The sequence below is a fragment of the Cephus cinctus genome, unplaced genomic scaffold, assembly GCF_000341935.2.
Source record: "Cephus cinctus unplaced genomic scaffold, Ccin1 Ccin1_scaffold0407, whole genome shotgun sequence".
Taxonomy (NCBI): Eukaryota; Metazoa; Arthropoda; class Insecta; order Hymenoptera; family Cephidae; genus Cephus; species Cephus cinctus.
In genome coordinates, this window is record NW_014333091.1 from 595522 (window position 1) to 611147 (window position 15626).

General features: G+C 41.1%; 1 protein-coding gene across 4 annotated transcripts; it reads right to left on the reverse strand.

The window, feature by feature from the left end:
• Positions 1-32: 32 nt before the first annotated feature.
• Positions 33-15290, reverse strand: LOC107267548 (protein Skeletor, isoforms B/C). Of its 4 annotated transcripts, XM_015739415.2 has the most exons (14): positions 15154-15290; positions 10367-10504; positions 9561-9633; positions 9361-9469; positions 8941-9103; positions 8581-8840; positions 5254-5353; positions 3776-3960; positions 3364-3675; positions 3119-3287; positions 2830-3023; positions 2529-2750; positions 2275-2433; positions 1742-1898 (listed from the first exon to the last, which is right to left on the reverse strand). In XM_015739415.2, exons 1-14 carry the CDS (start codon positions 15236-15238, stop codon positions 1881-1883), a joined length of 2187 nt encoding a protein of 728 aa, XP_015594901.1. In that variant the 5' UTR covers positions 15239-15290; the 3' UTR covers positions 1742-1880. The 4 variants fall into 4 exon arrangements, 3 of the variants coding, with proteins under 3 accessions (XP_015594900.1, XP_015594901.1, XP_024940594.1); XM_015739414.2 differs by having other exon boundaries at positions 33-2433; XR_001537637.2 differs by lacking the exons at positions 1742-1898; positions 2275-2433; positions 2529-2750; ... (3 more) ...; positions 3776-3960; positions 5254-5353 and adding exons at positions 5520-6559; positions 6713-7355.
• Between the last annotated feature and the right edge of the window lie 336 nt (positions 15291-15626).

A 15626-nucleotide genomic window follows, 5' to 3' on the forward strand; every position in this document is an offset into this window, starting at 1 on the left:
GTAGATACTAAAATCATAATTTGCAACGAAGATTCCTGAAAAGGTTTCTTTATTAACAAGCATTTAAACCTATGTACAATTATGTCGGCAAACTTAACAATCTGGTGTTACAATTTAACGTTACTTTGCATGATTTGTACGCGCCCAATTATACCCCTACATGGACTCTATGTGTACGATAGTACCTGGTTAATGAAATAAGACTTCCCAGGATAATATCACTTAAAGATATGCATTGTATGCAATAATTATGGATTAGTAGTATCCTAGTTAGTATTCGGTACTTGGGCACCTTCGTTTGCGCGAGAGTTCTATAAAGCTAAAGAGAGTACTGATAGGTACATATTCTAGGCAGATAAATAACTTGTGACGTCTCACAAAGGGAATGAATAGCTTGTGATACAATGAGTGCAATACTCGTTTGTGCATGAGAGTATTATACTCTTTCATTTCTCTTACTGTTCTCTAAGGATTATCGTTAGTGAATTTGATATACATACTGCAATACACCACTGACGTGAACACGACAATTGAAAGCAGCGAGATTAGCAACTGGTCTGACCATTTATACGAATAATACTCATCAGAAGGATTAAGTTTAATTATGAATCGATAATTGTTTTTTTTTTTAAATATACATACCGATCAAATGATAATATAAAAAACAGCTGTCAATATAATATATCCGATATTGGCAAGGACCGTGTCTCCAGTGCTAGCTAGGGTCGAGAGTGTGTGATCATGACCGTGTTCATTATGATTTGTATTCGTATGATTGTATGTAGTGTTGTCGTGTAATCCGAGACCTTCTTGAGGTGACCTCTTAGCCCTTTCTACCAGAGTCAATTTAGTGTTTCCGGTTTTACGTGGCTGCGGCGAATACATTGGTATAGATAGTTCATCGTGTACAATTTGTCTCTCGGAGTGTTCAGGATTCAGCTGGGGAATATTCTCAGGTCGTACGTCACCAGGTATAGGTGGTGGGAGTTCTCCTTTGAATCTACCAAACTGTGGTGTCCTGCTGAGGACATCTGACGACAGTCTAGTTTTGGGACGTTCATTGACTCTCGGTATAGATTTAGCGAGGTTCATATCCTGAACCTGTTTACCATCATAGGTAACCAAAGTACCAACAGGAAGATCATCGATTCTAGAAGTAGCAATTCCAGCTGGTGGTAAGTAATAGGAATCCAATCGATCGGCAGCCATTTCCATGTCATCAATTTCATCCAGTCGAGGCTTATTTCGTGGAATCTGAGACTTCTTCTTTAATTTTTTATTCCTATTACGATCCGGTGGCGATGGTATGAACATAGGTTCAAAATTGTCTAAAAGTCGATACTCTAAGCTGTCTGGAAAGCTGTCATCCTCACGTGGTTCCGTATTTCTATCTTGAGCGATATCCAACTTCGTGATTATCGGCTTGAAGCCTCCCTCCACAACAATGGATTCCGGTTTGAATCCTGTGTTCCTGGCTAGAGACTGCTTCTCGTAATTAACTGCACTTAGCATAGAGGAAGATTGGGAAGAAATGGTGGGTTCTTCAAACTGCATTCGATCAACCTGAGATATCTTCGCCTCCATCTTTCCTCTCTGCTTGTTCTCCATCTTGATGAGTTTAGTCTTACCAACGGGTCCTTGGAGTGTAGGCGTACCACGGTAGATCGGTTTTTTCCAATCGGCATAATTATTACCCGTTAACGCGGTGAACGGAATCGTCGAGCCAGGGTGACTGGATGACTGTTGAACGGGACGACGTTTCTGTAGAGGCCTCCTCATCATTAACATCAACTGCGCAGGCTTTTGATGACTCGCTCGTTGAGGTGCTCTGTTATATAACGTTGGAGGTCCCTGGGGATACGAGTATTTCACTCCGTAGCTCATGATCGGTCGTGAATCTGGAACGAGTTTAGATTGCTGGTTAGATTGCTTAGATTCCTCCTGATCGTATTCTCTATAGCCAGCCGGAGTATGATTTCCTGGGTCGTTCTCCGGAGCCATCAAGTACGTATATCTTTCCTCGTTAGGCATTAGAAGCGTTTGGGAGTGCTTGTGACTCTCGTGCGTGATGACAGACGGCGAGTAGGCTGACCTCTGCCCGTGATCTTCAAACGATTGAAAGCGGTCGTATGAGTTGTGAAGGTACGGCACGTTCGAGCGGGTTAGTTGCGTATGGGAGCTTAGTTTGCCTTGGCTAGGGTTAGTCACTGCGGGGGGACGACGTAGAGGACTGTACTCCCGGTGCTGCTCGAAGAACTCGGGCCCGGGGGTTACCTTGCTCGAGACACGAATGCTAGCTCCTTCAGCAAGGTCATCCGATTCCTGTGCATCTGGCGCCGAGTAGACTTCGCTGATCTCGCTGGCTGAACTGGAACTCCTGTCGCAGCTATCGTGCACGTTGATCTTCCAGCCAAGGTAACGATGGGTGAAGCACTGTTATGGAAGTTGAAAATTAATTATTTTTACAAAATCAAAAGGTGCAGAGAAATAGAGATTTTTGAATTAATTTTTGTTGTATCTATCGGTACCTGGTAGTAAACTGTATCGGGGGTATCCTTATCGGGAGTCCACTGGATGATTCCAGGAGCACCGTGATCGCACATCAAGGTCAGAGTTCGCTGATAAGCACCGAACGAGCCGAAATCATCGGCTTCTTTATCTTGATCTGGTACCCAATTACAATAACGGCCTACACCTGTTGGTATTACTGCTCCTCTTTCACGACGTACCCCAGCGAAGATTCTGACAGCCTTGAGAAAGAGAAAATTTTTTATGACTATCCAATGTTACAGCTACCATAAGGTTCATATCAAGTCACTGTGTCCTTACTTTCTTTTCTTCTGGAGTTTTGTGCTGATAACCACCGACCGGGTCATCAGTAATATAGAAAGGATGATAACGTGCTGGAATATTCGGATCTAAGCCAGCCTCGACCACAAAAGTGTATTGCTTGCCTCGAACTACGTTAATCTCAGGTATCAAAAGACCATTTATGTACCATGATATTCCCCAGCCAACGTGACCTAACATATATTGCAACACAGGATACAAACGATTAAATCATTTTCATACTAATTAACTCTTTTTCTCATGTTAGATTACAGCATCCGTTTGCTACCTGTAATCGCTGGGTAGCCATGTTTACCGCCAGTGGGCCCTAGCTGGGCATACAAGACGCCATCTTCTGGTTCATCGCACTCTATTGGTGGAATAAACCAAGCGTCCTTCTTTGATGCTGGAGCAGGTGTAGCTGGTTTATTACGGGGTCTGGTAGTTACAGCATGAGTCTAAGATCAGTCATAATTATTAATAGTCCTAGAATAATTAATAAGATTTATAAATTCTAATTAAATCTAAAAATACCTCAGCATTACTCTCTCTCTCTTCGTTATCGTTATATTTATGATCTTGATCCTGATCCTGATCAGGCATTGGACAGTTCCATGCTGGAGGTCTTCCAAATTCAATAAGCTTGGTTGTCTTTAGATAATCACTATGAAAACTAACTTCATTCCTCTCATTTAATGGACCAATAGCCCAGATTATAGCTTGCGATCCATTTGTCCGGACTCGTTGATCCAGTTCGTCACTAGCCTTCAAGGGTCTCTGATATGTCACTATACTGTAGCCGTTCACCATGGCTGCATTCAGAAGACGTACGGAATTTGTGTTTTCCTGGCAATGTTCAGTAAAACCGGTATAATATCGATAATCAATTCTAATTCCAAAAGCTGTCTAAACCGATTCCAATCCTGTACTACATAAGTTTCCTTACCTGTATACGAGTGTCGGGACAGCTGCCGCGTCCACCGGAACATTGTGATTTCGCGTCCAGGAAGTAGTCGACGGCGTAGCCCTGAAGAGTCTGTTTGTCCACCCAAGCGACAACAACGTCACCACCGACCATAATACTTCTTTCGGTATTCGGCGACAGTCCGAAGGACATGTATTTTCCAGCATCTAGATAAACATGCTCATTACTTTATATAGCGTATATTAGTTAATGCATAGAAAAAAAAGAACAATAGCGCAATAATTTCGCACCGAGGCCAAATAAAGCTGTTATCGATAAATAAAACTATTTGAAAGATCAAATCATAGTCCGTTTTTAACCCCTTGCACTATTTTGACGAGTCTGACTCATGATGAAAATTTTAGGCCAAACACGGATGTCACGAGTCGGGCTCGTTGTTCAGTTCCAGACCAAACATGAATATCACGAGTTTGACTCGTACTCGACATTTCAAGTCGAACATGAATACCACGAGTCTGACCCGTGGTCTTAGTTTTGGACCAAATTATATTATTATAATTAATCAGAATTTGTTTTCATCTTATGTAATAATTAAAGTATTTTTTAAAAGTTTTTGATTCAAATTCATTTGAATTTCACAACAGTTCCATCGCGTGAAGTAAATACGGGCACGACTACCTTGCGCTCGGTCGTAAGAATAGGTATCAAGTTTCGGCACGCCCGCTCCACCGCTCGCCTTCCACCACGACAATCGAGGCAGCCGCGTTTGGCCTGACTTTTCCCGAGGTTCCGAATAGTGCAAGGGGTTACATTTGTTAACATTTACATGTAACCTATGTCCTAATCCTATTGGTATACGTACTGCACGTGCGTAGGATTGACACGCCGTACGTACTTGGACGTAGACATTTCGAGGTTAGGTATTTAAAATGTTTTCAAGAACGCTCCTAGTCGTACTTTTGAATAGCGAAATAGCCGGGCTTCTTTCTCTGAAGGTAACGTCTGGCTATATAGATCAGCTACAAGAGCATTAAAAAGTTGGTACGCATGGCGATGCTATAAAATAGGAGCGGCCCTGCACCTGTATGCCTTTCTCTTTGTATTTCGCAATGCTGCAGCTAAGCGGGCCGCGTACTGCTAATTATAAAAGTGAAAATAAAACTCGTCCCGCTCGGTATCGTAATTTCGAGGATCGCTCGAGTGGCGCTCGAATTGATTATGAATTTTCTATGGCGAGCGACGAGTTGCTATTTTACATTGGACTTTTCTCCCTTGCTCTTTTTTTTTATCATTTCCCCTTAGTTTTCTTTGAATCGAAAAAAAAGATCCATAGAACTTTTCGACTAGCTTCTTTTTAACTGTCGTTCACTGAATAACAGCTTAGGTTGTGGTATTTGTTATAAGCGCGTTTCTCACGTACTGTAATAGCTACTCTTAATAAATATGGACTACGGTAAGTTTCTAGATTGGCGCTTTTGAAACGTAGATATAAAACTCACCGAGTTTTCCGACAAGTTGAATGACTATGCTGTCTCCGGCGACGGCCCAACGCACCTCGAATGCCAGATTGTCCTCGAGAACTTCGCAATTGAGCTTGGACTGAAATTCCGTGAAATAATAATATTAACATGATGATATTACGGTCTATGGACCGTTGTGCATAGCGACACAGAGTCCTGGTGATTTTTCTGCGCTTTGCATTGTCCACGAAGATGACGCTCGAGGACTTTTACATTAAAAAAAAAATATTTTGCCGTGGATGATATTTCGTTGAAAATACGTTTATTAGACGTATACGAATGCATGAGTATAAAAATACAAAATAGTACAAAAATATATATGTATAATAATGCATTTCCGCATGTATAGTAAGATATATGTATATTATGTGTATACAGTGTGTGTATACAGTGTCTTTATCCTAGTGACGTTACGTACTGTGCCATACCGTGTTCGTCCTGCATTTACGTGGAAGGTACAGTGCCGTGTATATTAATTATTAATTACCAAGAGTTCTTGAATGTAATGGAAGACGAGTTTTAGAAAGAGTGCAGAAAAGATTTTGGACTTTGCCAAGCATTCGAATTTGACGCGATTAACAATTATAATTAAAAGATAAAGTAATAAGTTAGATAACGCACGGTAATGATAATATCACAAAAATAATTTTTTGTATACACAAAATATGAAAAAGGTATTTTAAGTTTAAATCAAGAGTACGTAGATCCTTTACAAGTTTTATAGGACAAGCTCACTGTATATTACGTTAAACTTATAGTATATAAAAAAAACTGGCCCAAAATAGAATTGTCGATCGATAAAGTAACTCGTCGTGTTTCTCGCAGTACGAAAGAGAATAGAGAATTATGAAAAAAAGATAGAATAAAACGAGGACAAGAGATAACCTTTTATCACAGTCGAGAACGTGACAGTTTCGCCGTTTGCTATCCTGATTACTTGATTACGCAGCACAGGGTACTGCGCTTTCCTTGAATCCGTGCAATAAACAGGCAAGATGTTTATATACGTAAACGTATCCTAATAGAATCATGCGGCTTTACGTGTCCAGAGCTTTGCCGAGATGACACGCGTACTCGGACGATACTAAGCTTAACGTAAGAGAAAACCGGTTTACAGATTCAATGAATACTCTGACATACGGTAGCGTTAAATAAATAAGAAAATTAAGGGGGAAAAAAAGGAAAAAAATGTAAGGGCCACAATTAACTCGGAAATTTCGTAAAGACTCTTTACACTGTCACAGGTCGATTTGACGTGTCACTATGCGTGACTTAAAAAATTAACAGCTTTAACACTAAACGTACCATCGAGCGGTCATTTGACCGTTTTAAAGCCAATAATACGTTTTTAAAAATTTTTGGTATGTTTAGTGTTAAGTATGTAGTACATAGCGTAAGGATTAAAGTGCACGGATGAATGTGAGTACAACGCCGTTCTCTCCTGATACCGATTGACAGAGCATCCGAGAATTGGAAATCTCCTAGGTAACATGAATCGATCAATAACGCACGTAAGAATCGAGTCTCTGATCTCCCTGATAACGTAGAAGTCTCGAGTGCGAGGCTTGTTGCGGTTGCCCAAGTCGAGAAACAGCTTCCTGGGTATAATATGGGTTGCCCAGGAAACGAGTGGCCTGGCCATCATACCGCAGCCCACCAGGAAGCTGCGACGGGTTCAAGGATGAGGGATGCTGTTGGGCAAGATTGTGATAGGTCCGCTGAACGATCGGCTGGATGGTCTGAACATTTGCGAGCTGACGTAACTGTGTCAGGTTTGGATTTTCAGCGAGGTATTGAAACGGAAGTTGTTGGGGTTGGAGCTGGTAGGGTTGCTGGACCTGGTGCAGTTGTTGAATAGGTTCCTGGAGCTGAAGGCTCTTTGGTATACGGTAGTCTAGAGCCTGGACCACCTGGACCTGATCGTCACGACGGAGAAGAGGTCGGTACGTTGTGGGACGATAGTGTTGCTGATCGAGTAAGGACGCTGAGGGATGCGAAGAGGAAGAAGCAGAAGAAGAAGAAGTGGGAGATGTTTGTTGGTACTGTGTGTATGCTGACTGTCCCTGCCCCCCGCGCACGTTCTGCAACACAAGGACAGAGACAGGGTTTTAGGTGTGCTTTCTATACAATGATCATCCAGAAGTCCTACCGGAACATATGGATTCTAGCTCGACGTCATTGTTATCATCAGGTACGACCCTTTAAGCGAGCGAAGAGGATGCGGTAAAACTTGTGGAAACGACGGGATGAGTTGGATATCGTGAACATATGATATCGATGCTATATAGCTAAGCTTGCTATTTGATCTAAGCTCGTTGCTACCGGTACTTCCGGGGAAGGAAGAATGAAATTCCGATGGTGAAATTGCAATACCTACTTGCTGCTTCTCATTGAAGGATCTTCGAGCATGAAATATCTCTAAGTATTTGCGGGCTATGTGCGCTACTAGCAATTTCAAAATTCTTGGTACCAGAATGGTACAGGGACTCATGAGATGTCTTTCTCTTGAATATCGTGGAAGATACATTTTTCGTTCAACGATATGACGCGCGATATTGACTCCTCCAGTGAAAAGCGGACGTGCGATTGTCTCCGTGATGTTTTGTTGCGGCTGTCGTACGTGTTTTTACCACAAAGTGTTGCTCGCGATTTGAGCATGGTAAATTTAGTATCACTCTCACATCGGCTACTTGCGTTTGGTATCACCGAGTCATATCCTTTTAACGATTTAATAGACCGTACATCCACGCTCTGCATTTCTCTCGCTGCTACTGTTTAATTTCGTAATTTATTCCTGTCTAGAAGGAATGGAAGCATTTCGCGGCGTTAATCGCCTCGGATTTTACCGCTACTGGAATTAGTGGTGAAATTGTCTAGCATGTAAAAACACAGTACACCGTATACCAGCATTACTCAACGGGATGATAAATAATTCCGTGAACGTTGCTCCGAGAATCTCGGAAACCTATAAATCCTTTCTTATTCAACTTTTGATGAACGTAGCGGTCACTGCATAAATCGGATTAAAGGTTAGTTAATAACAACAAATTATTGGAATTATTAATTTACAAAGTAATTTCATGACTTTCTTTCTATATGAGAGTGAAGAATGAAGTGTAGGCGGGGAAAAGATTTTTTAAGTTTTCTTATAACGTAATGGCTTAGATTTGCCAATATCCGAAGTAAACCTCACGGATGCGATCTGTTGCGATCATAAACCTTATGGAGGTCGGGAACAGTTCCTTCCAGTTAGAGCGAAGGTTTCAGGCTGGTACTGATGTCTACGGCCATAAAAGTGTAACTTACCTGAGGAGAAACTCCAAGCATCTTGAGCGACGGTGGTACGTTCAAGCCCTGAGGAATTTTCACGTGGCCAAAGTCGACAGTGAAAGCTTCGCACCAGACGCCAAAATGTCCAAGCTGGTGAATGGTAAGGTCATCGGGTAAGGTCAGTACAATGGTCTTCCTGTCGTATCGACGTAACGGAACTACTTTTCCATTCTCGTCGGGAACTCTTATTCCCTGAGGGGTGGGTGATGGTCCAGGACCCACCCAGAATTTAGCGTCTGTCGGGGACAGACATGTTTACGTTAATTAAACCCATTTGAAACTCATAAATATTTTGCTTCTCGTTATAAAGCCTGGAAAGCTTGATTTCAAACTTACCAGGAGCTTCGCCGTCGTAGCTGAATCCAGGAATTAGCAAAGTTTGAGCGTCGACGACGACCACAGGTTCTGAGCTGACACCGTGGACCCCGTTCAATGCAGCCAATTTCTGAGGTCGCGGGTAATCAAAGCCACGTGGGATCTTCACGTCGCCGAAATTCACCTGGATCATCATTTTATATATGTGTTATAATAAGCGGCCTGATATATCGCTGTTTAATCGCTATTCTGACATTGAGACTTTTATTCGAGCAATATAATTATGGGTAGACTTGAAAACCTTGAAATTCGTAAGGAATATTATTATGCTCCAGATATTTAGGTACACTGTTTTATCACTATAGCATTCTGATAATATGGCATTGAAGTATGATTTAATTGCCTGACCTTAAAGATACTAGTCTATTGAAAGGTACTTACGGAGAATTCATCGCACCATACTGAGAACCATTTAATGTTGTTCAAGGTCTTGCCCTCTGGCAACGTCAGGGTTATGTCCTTTTTACGGTACCGCTTGAGAACATTGGTCCTATGTATAACAATCAAAAAATGAATTTCACGTAATTTCATCATCATAGCAGTTTTTAATATTCCAATACGGATTAATCGATTTTACTCACGTTCCATGTTCATCGCGAACCCTGAACCCATTGCCATTGGGATTCTTAGAGTTTCCAGCATAGAAGAAGGCGGCTGAAAAATAAATAATTACGGTGCAGAAAATTTGGTAAAATTAAATTATTCTTTACGATTCCTTCTGTTTTGCTCCTAAGTTACGTAGTGAGACTGTTCATTTTCTTTTCGATTGAAACAAATTCCAGTGTCTCCCCTTCTTTTTTTTTTAATTGCGTCGACGATCCACTGTCCTTATAATTATTCGATACTCGAGTCAGGACAAAAGTGAGAGTGATGTCTATATACACTGAGGTAGCGAACTCTTGGAAAGTGATGTGAAGTCGTACCTTTTACGGACGGGACAAGTTTACCGGCGTCAGTTTTCAGTACCGAGCTGAAACCCGTACCAGGACGCCATTCGGTTAGACGTCGGCAAACACTCCCGGTACTAACCTCCGTGAGGTTACATCACGAAAGGATCCTCGAGATTATCCAGGGAAGTCAAAAACGAGCGAACGAATCTACTTATTCAAATCGAAAGTAGCCGGTTCGAAGTTTTGGGAAAGTTTCAAGAAGACTAAATCGAGCGGTGGATTCCCGTAGTGTTCGTGTCAGGGAAAGTCACTCGGGTGCCTTTTTCCTTTTTTTCCCCCCCTTTCCGACTTTTACGCCCCTCGACGGTTTACCAACCAGCGATGAAAGTTATACGGACGACACATTGCCTTTCAGTCTCTGTATAATAATTAATTCGACAAAGTAAACCAAAAAGTCAACCAAAAGTAAACTAATACAAGTATCCTTTATTATTCACCTGGTCCTTCGCCGTCGTAGGTAAAGTCCTTGATATAGAGAGTCCTTCCGTCCACTGCATAAACCTCACCGCTAACCTTGTGATGAAGTTCAGAGAGTCTTCCTATCAGCTTCCCATAGTAGGCTCCATGGCATTGCTCTGCAAATAGAGAAGTCTCATCTCTCAATGATGTTCGTTAGCTGCTACGAGAAGCGGGAGATTGCGTAGTCGGCATTGCAATTAGCATCCTTAAAGCGAACGCGGACATTGCCTGTGTATATTTGTGATGCTGAATACAGTGGGCATAGTAGAGAAAGGTGTAATAAATCTTCTTCGGTATCCTACGTAAAAATTTATCGCCCTTTTTGACTGGGAAAAAAATCTGGACTAACGGGCAATCCTGGACGAATTGACTTTCGACGTGGGATTGGACGGTTAACGGTAGAAATTACATTTCCATGGGGACATCAATCCCGCGCGTTCTGCCAACCTTAGCATGCAAAACTAGGTTCCTTGAATGCTTCCATTCTGCTCTCAGCCGTTACCCTCTCTGCTATGGCATGTAGGGCAGATCGTATAGCATGGGACCACGGAATGTGAACCATTCCTCATTAGAGCCTGGCGAATCACCATTACCGGTCATGTCAACTGCCGTTTAGCTCTTGGCTATTTGCTCGCTATTATTTTACCCTAGAATCGTCCTGTCACGAAAGGGTTAGACCCTAGTGTCCTTGAAAAATCTTGTGGTACCTAAATGTTAACACTGATTCTCCTAGCCTTCCGGGTAATTGTACAGTGCGCGTTATAGGCAGTCTTATCGGGAACGATAAGCCGATAAATACGATGGAGATTACGAAAGACGAAGATTAATTACTAGATTTATTCTACAGTGTACTATGAGAATGTTTAGTATGCTACTTTATAAGACGGTTTTGATATTTTTTATTCATGGCAAATTTTAAAATATTAATATTAATAAAGGTAACTTTATTGCTCAGTGTACCGATTAACATTTTAATTATCGACTGAGCATATATTAAAACCAGTTTAACTAGAGATAAGAATCTAAACGAATTTTTGTATCTTAAGGAAATATTAATAAATAATAAAATTCGCGTCTGTCGTGCATCGTCGATTTATATGAAATTCATATCGAGAAATCTTTTTAATTAAGTGGCAACATGTGTGCACCTCGATCGATTTTCCACGTTTACTGATTGTCTCGCGTATTCTGATCGAAGCGTAGGTGCTTTTGGTCCGTGTAACATTTCACTCGTATTTCACTTTTTTTTCCCTTTCTCACCCGACGAATAAACATACGCGCCTGTTCGCTGAACCGTTCGCCCAATTAAGGTGTCAGCGGATCGATTAATTAACGGTGAGCTGGTAATTAATCGAGACGTACAGAAAAGCCCGTAAACAAGCAAGGCGCCGGAAAGTGTGATTTGTTGGTACATACTAGAGCCTATCTCATCTCCTGTATTATTTTCTTTAAAAAAAAATGCCATTACGGTTACGTATATGTACCTGTCTACGTATCTGTAACATGTTACGTAGAATCCTGGTAGCAGGAATGTGCTCTATCACCGTATCTACATATGCAACGTATTCGAATCGCATTCCAGACTATCGTCAGTTCGAGAAACAGTCTCCATATATGGAGACATCTGAAGATTTTATAGAGAAAAAAATTGTTTGTATCTACAACTTAATTTTTTTACCAATTAAACAGATTCCAGAGAAACAGATTCGAACGCTTTGACATTTTCTACCGTGATAAAAATAAAAAAAGATGAGAACTTGACATTTGTACAGTAAAGCCGTGTCAATTCGTCTGCATCAGATTACGCAAGACGAGTACGCGGCTAGAAAATCAATCGTCTCCAAACATTAATACGTCAGACTCTTTCAATTTCAAATTAGAAATATGAGCTTATTTTCAATTTTAGCAAAGTGTTTTCGCGATGATTGGTATTACCCGCAGTCTGATTTTGACATCCGTTAAGAACAAGGTGAATTGTATAAGGGAGAAAAGAAGACAAAAAAGTCCCTAGTAATTGCTCGTTCGTTTGACTAATCAAAACAACAGCCGAAAACGTAACTGGAGGATGTCAATGAACCGTTGACATTTTCAAGCAGAGGAGAAAGCAGAAGGCGGTAACATAATTGGCAGTTTGTATGTGACTTCGTGTCGCAACGATCCTCCCGTCGTTCGCAGATCGTCCGGTGATCCATAAGATCGAGAGAGGATCGATCACCGGTACCTTTGACTGTCACGTAAATGAAAGACTTGCAGGAAGCGACTGAGATCCAATAATTACATGTATATTTCGTTTTCCTTTTATTTTTTGAACATTAGATCCATTATTTATTTCTCGGTTATTCATGGATCACGAATATTCTCATTGGCTCTACTGCAGCCTCATTTACTCCTAAATGGCTAGAAGGAGTTTATTGGGTAGATATGGATCCTATAACATGGATCTGTTATAGGATGAAGTCTTGTGTAGAATTGATTGTTCAGGTCTGGCAAAATGACTTCCTCTAGATCAATGATGTCAGCAGGCAGGAGGATATCGATATGCGTGTCGAGTCAAAGCATTTAGTATAAAATAAACCTAGTGAATTGGTCGGTTTCTATTAAGCAGTTTTGTGTTTGGAATTTTTATATTTTTTTTCGGCTTCGGATATTTATATTATCTTATTCGAGGTCGTCGTTTCCGCTAACGAGTATATTTTTACGAACATGTACAGCCTTGCTGGATACGCCACCTTTAAAACGATCCATACGGCATTAATCGTTTAGCTCGAGAATATTATAGCCGCTGTTGAAAAGTTGCGTACATAGATATAGGTGATTGAGAGAGAGAGAGAGAGAGAGAGAGATCATTTTTATTTGACTGAGTACGTCGTTTCTGGGACGCGGTATTTAAATTTATAGTTTGAACGATTTTGCTTCTTTATTTATTATTATTATTATAGGTACCAGAAGCCCATGGTAATTATGTAATTATCTTTTAGTATCTTATGGCCTTGTATACTAGCTTTGAAGAGAATAAAGATATTATTTTTGGAAGAAGTACTTGACCTATTGAGGCGGCTGCACCGGGAGTCTAAATAGTGATTAAATATAAGGAGGGTCAATAGTTACGACTTTTCGCGTAATAATAGAGAATTTAAAAAAAATATCTCCCTTTTATTATTGTAAGTTATCGGAAGTTATGTTAAGCTTCGACTATTTGTATATCATCAAAAATACTTTCTTGTGTCTCTTTGGCTTCTGGTAGGTTCAGGATATATATGGTTTGGATCGTGGGACGTTCTATTTCATCACGTAAATCACCTCAGCATCGTTATTCGTGATAGGCAGAATTTGCCTGTCGCTAATTGAGAATACGAGCAAATCGGTAGCTGATGATGCTAGTCATAGCGGTACTTAAGAGACGTAGAATTCGCTTAATCGAAATCATGATCATCCCAACAGTAGATCATCGTTGCAGCAAATGGACTTGACATACATCACAATCCTTCCAATAGGAGATCATCATTGCAGCGGCGGGACTTAATGGTTGTGGAATTTGTCGTTACTCAAAATTAATGATCGCATCGTATTGGCAACAGAAGATCATCGCTCTAATACCGACGCTTAATCGATCGTATAATGTGACGAATGAAGAAAGGAAAAGAAAAAAAGTACTTCGAGACGTGAAAGTCTGAACGAAATAGAGCGGCAACATTGACATGAAAATGTGAGTAAAAATAGTTTTTTGACATTTTAACGGTACAAGTTATACGTATAAGGGACAAATATACAAAGTAGTTTACACTCTCATCGTGCAGGTAGATGCGAACAGGAAGAAGAATTCTTGGAGAAACACGTAGTTTCCGGTCGCGGGAAAGTTAGATATAGGAATCGCGAGCGGAACGTAACTTTTTCGTAAAATGGAATCCGCTCTTTTGTCAAATTTGCCATAATACTCAAGTTTCTTGATATTTTCGCAAGGACTCTTTCAGAATTCGCGATTCGACTTTTTCACAAAACTTTAATATGCCGGTTATTACATAGCTACTTTAACGGAATTTACTCGATATTTGAACTCGATTAAATATAGCGCGATACTACCTTCCGCGTATAGAGGGTGAACGAGAAAAAAGAGTCAAAGAACCGAGACATCCGAGGACGTGATAAGCGACGTAGCCAGGACTGCACGTGCATTCGTGACTTAACGCGGTTAATCGCGAGCGCGTTAATACGATGTGAAATGATGAGATGAAATATCATCATATCATATAGCCACCGTATAATATCTACGCGATAACCGATCGATCGTTTTCACTGAATGGATCGACAAACGTTATTATTATTATTATTATTATTATAATAAATCCTGCTTTAAATAATAAGTCCTGCTTTATTTTCTGTTATATCTATAAGCGAACCAAGTGATATTTTATCAGATCAAACACAGCTGAACCAGTTGGCGCATTATTAGCGAACCGATAAACGTAAAGTAATAAAAGGTTCAGGAAGCAATTTACTTTCGGTTTTCTCTTATCCCATAAACAGTCAGCTGTTTACTGTGATATTTGTAACTGGACTATCTATAAATAGCATGTACAATGAAATGTCAATTTTTAAAGATCCCAGAGACGGAAACACTTAATGGATTCTGTATATCCTAGAATCTGTGGGATATAGGCTATGCGTGATGGAGTAGGTACATAAGGGATGAAGCAAGCTCAAAGGTAACCGAAGCCGCAACCGGGACAAAGCAAAGAGGCCTCGAAGGACCCTGATGAAGACTCACGTGCTGCTGTCAAGACAAGGAAGAGCGCAGCGACTAGACAGAACTTGGAGCACCGAGTCCAGAGTGGAAGCGATGATCGCGTCATGGCGTCTTCGTGGTTACTGTCGTTGAAAGTGGCAGCCGACGATCCAGCTAGCTTTTCCAATCCCACTACGATCACTCCCCCTTTACCATACCCTGGTTCGCCTTAGCTCCTTGCTTATCCCGCTCACCACGAAGCAGGGCCCCCTTTCTTGTATTTTATCACATACTCTTTTGATATAGCTATAGGTACCTTGGCCTGTCCCCTGTCAGGCGGAACGGGGGCCCCTCGTCAGGAGGGAACCATTTTGTATTATACTTTGCATCGTGCTACCCGAAGGATCTAGGTTGGGTAGGGGTTTAGAAGGTGACTGGCAGATGCCATCATCTCATCCACATCCTCTCAACGATCTCTTCTTACTTCTCCAACTCTGTCCTGATCCACCTTATCC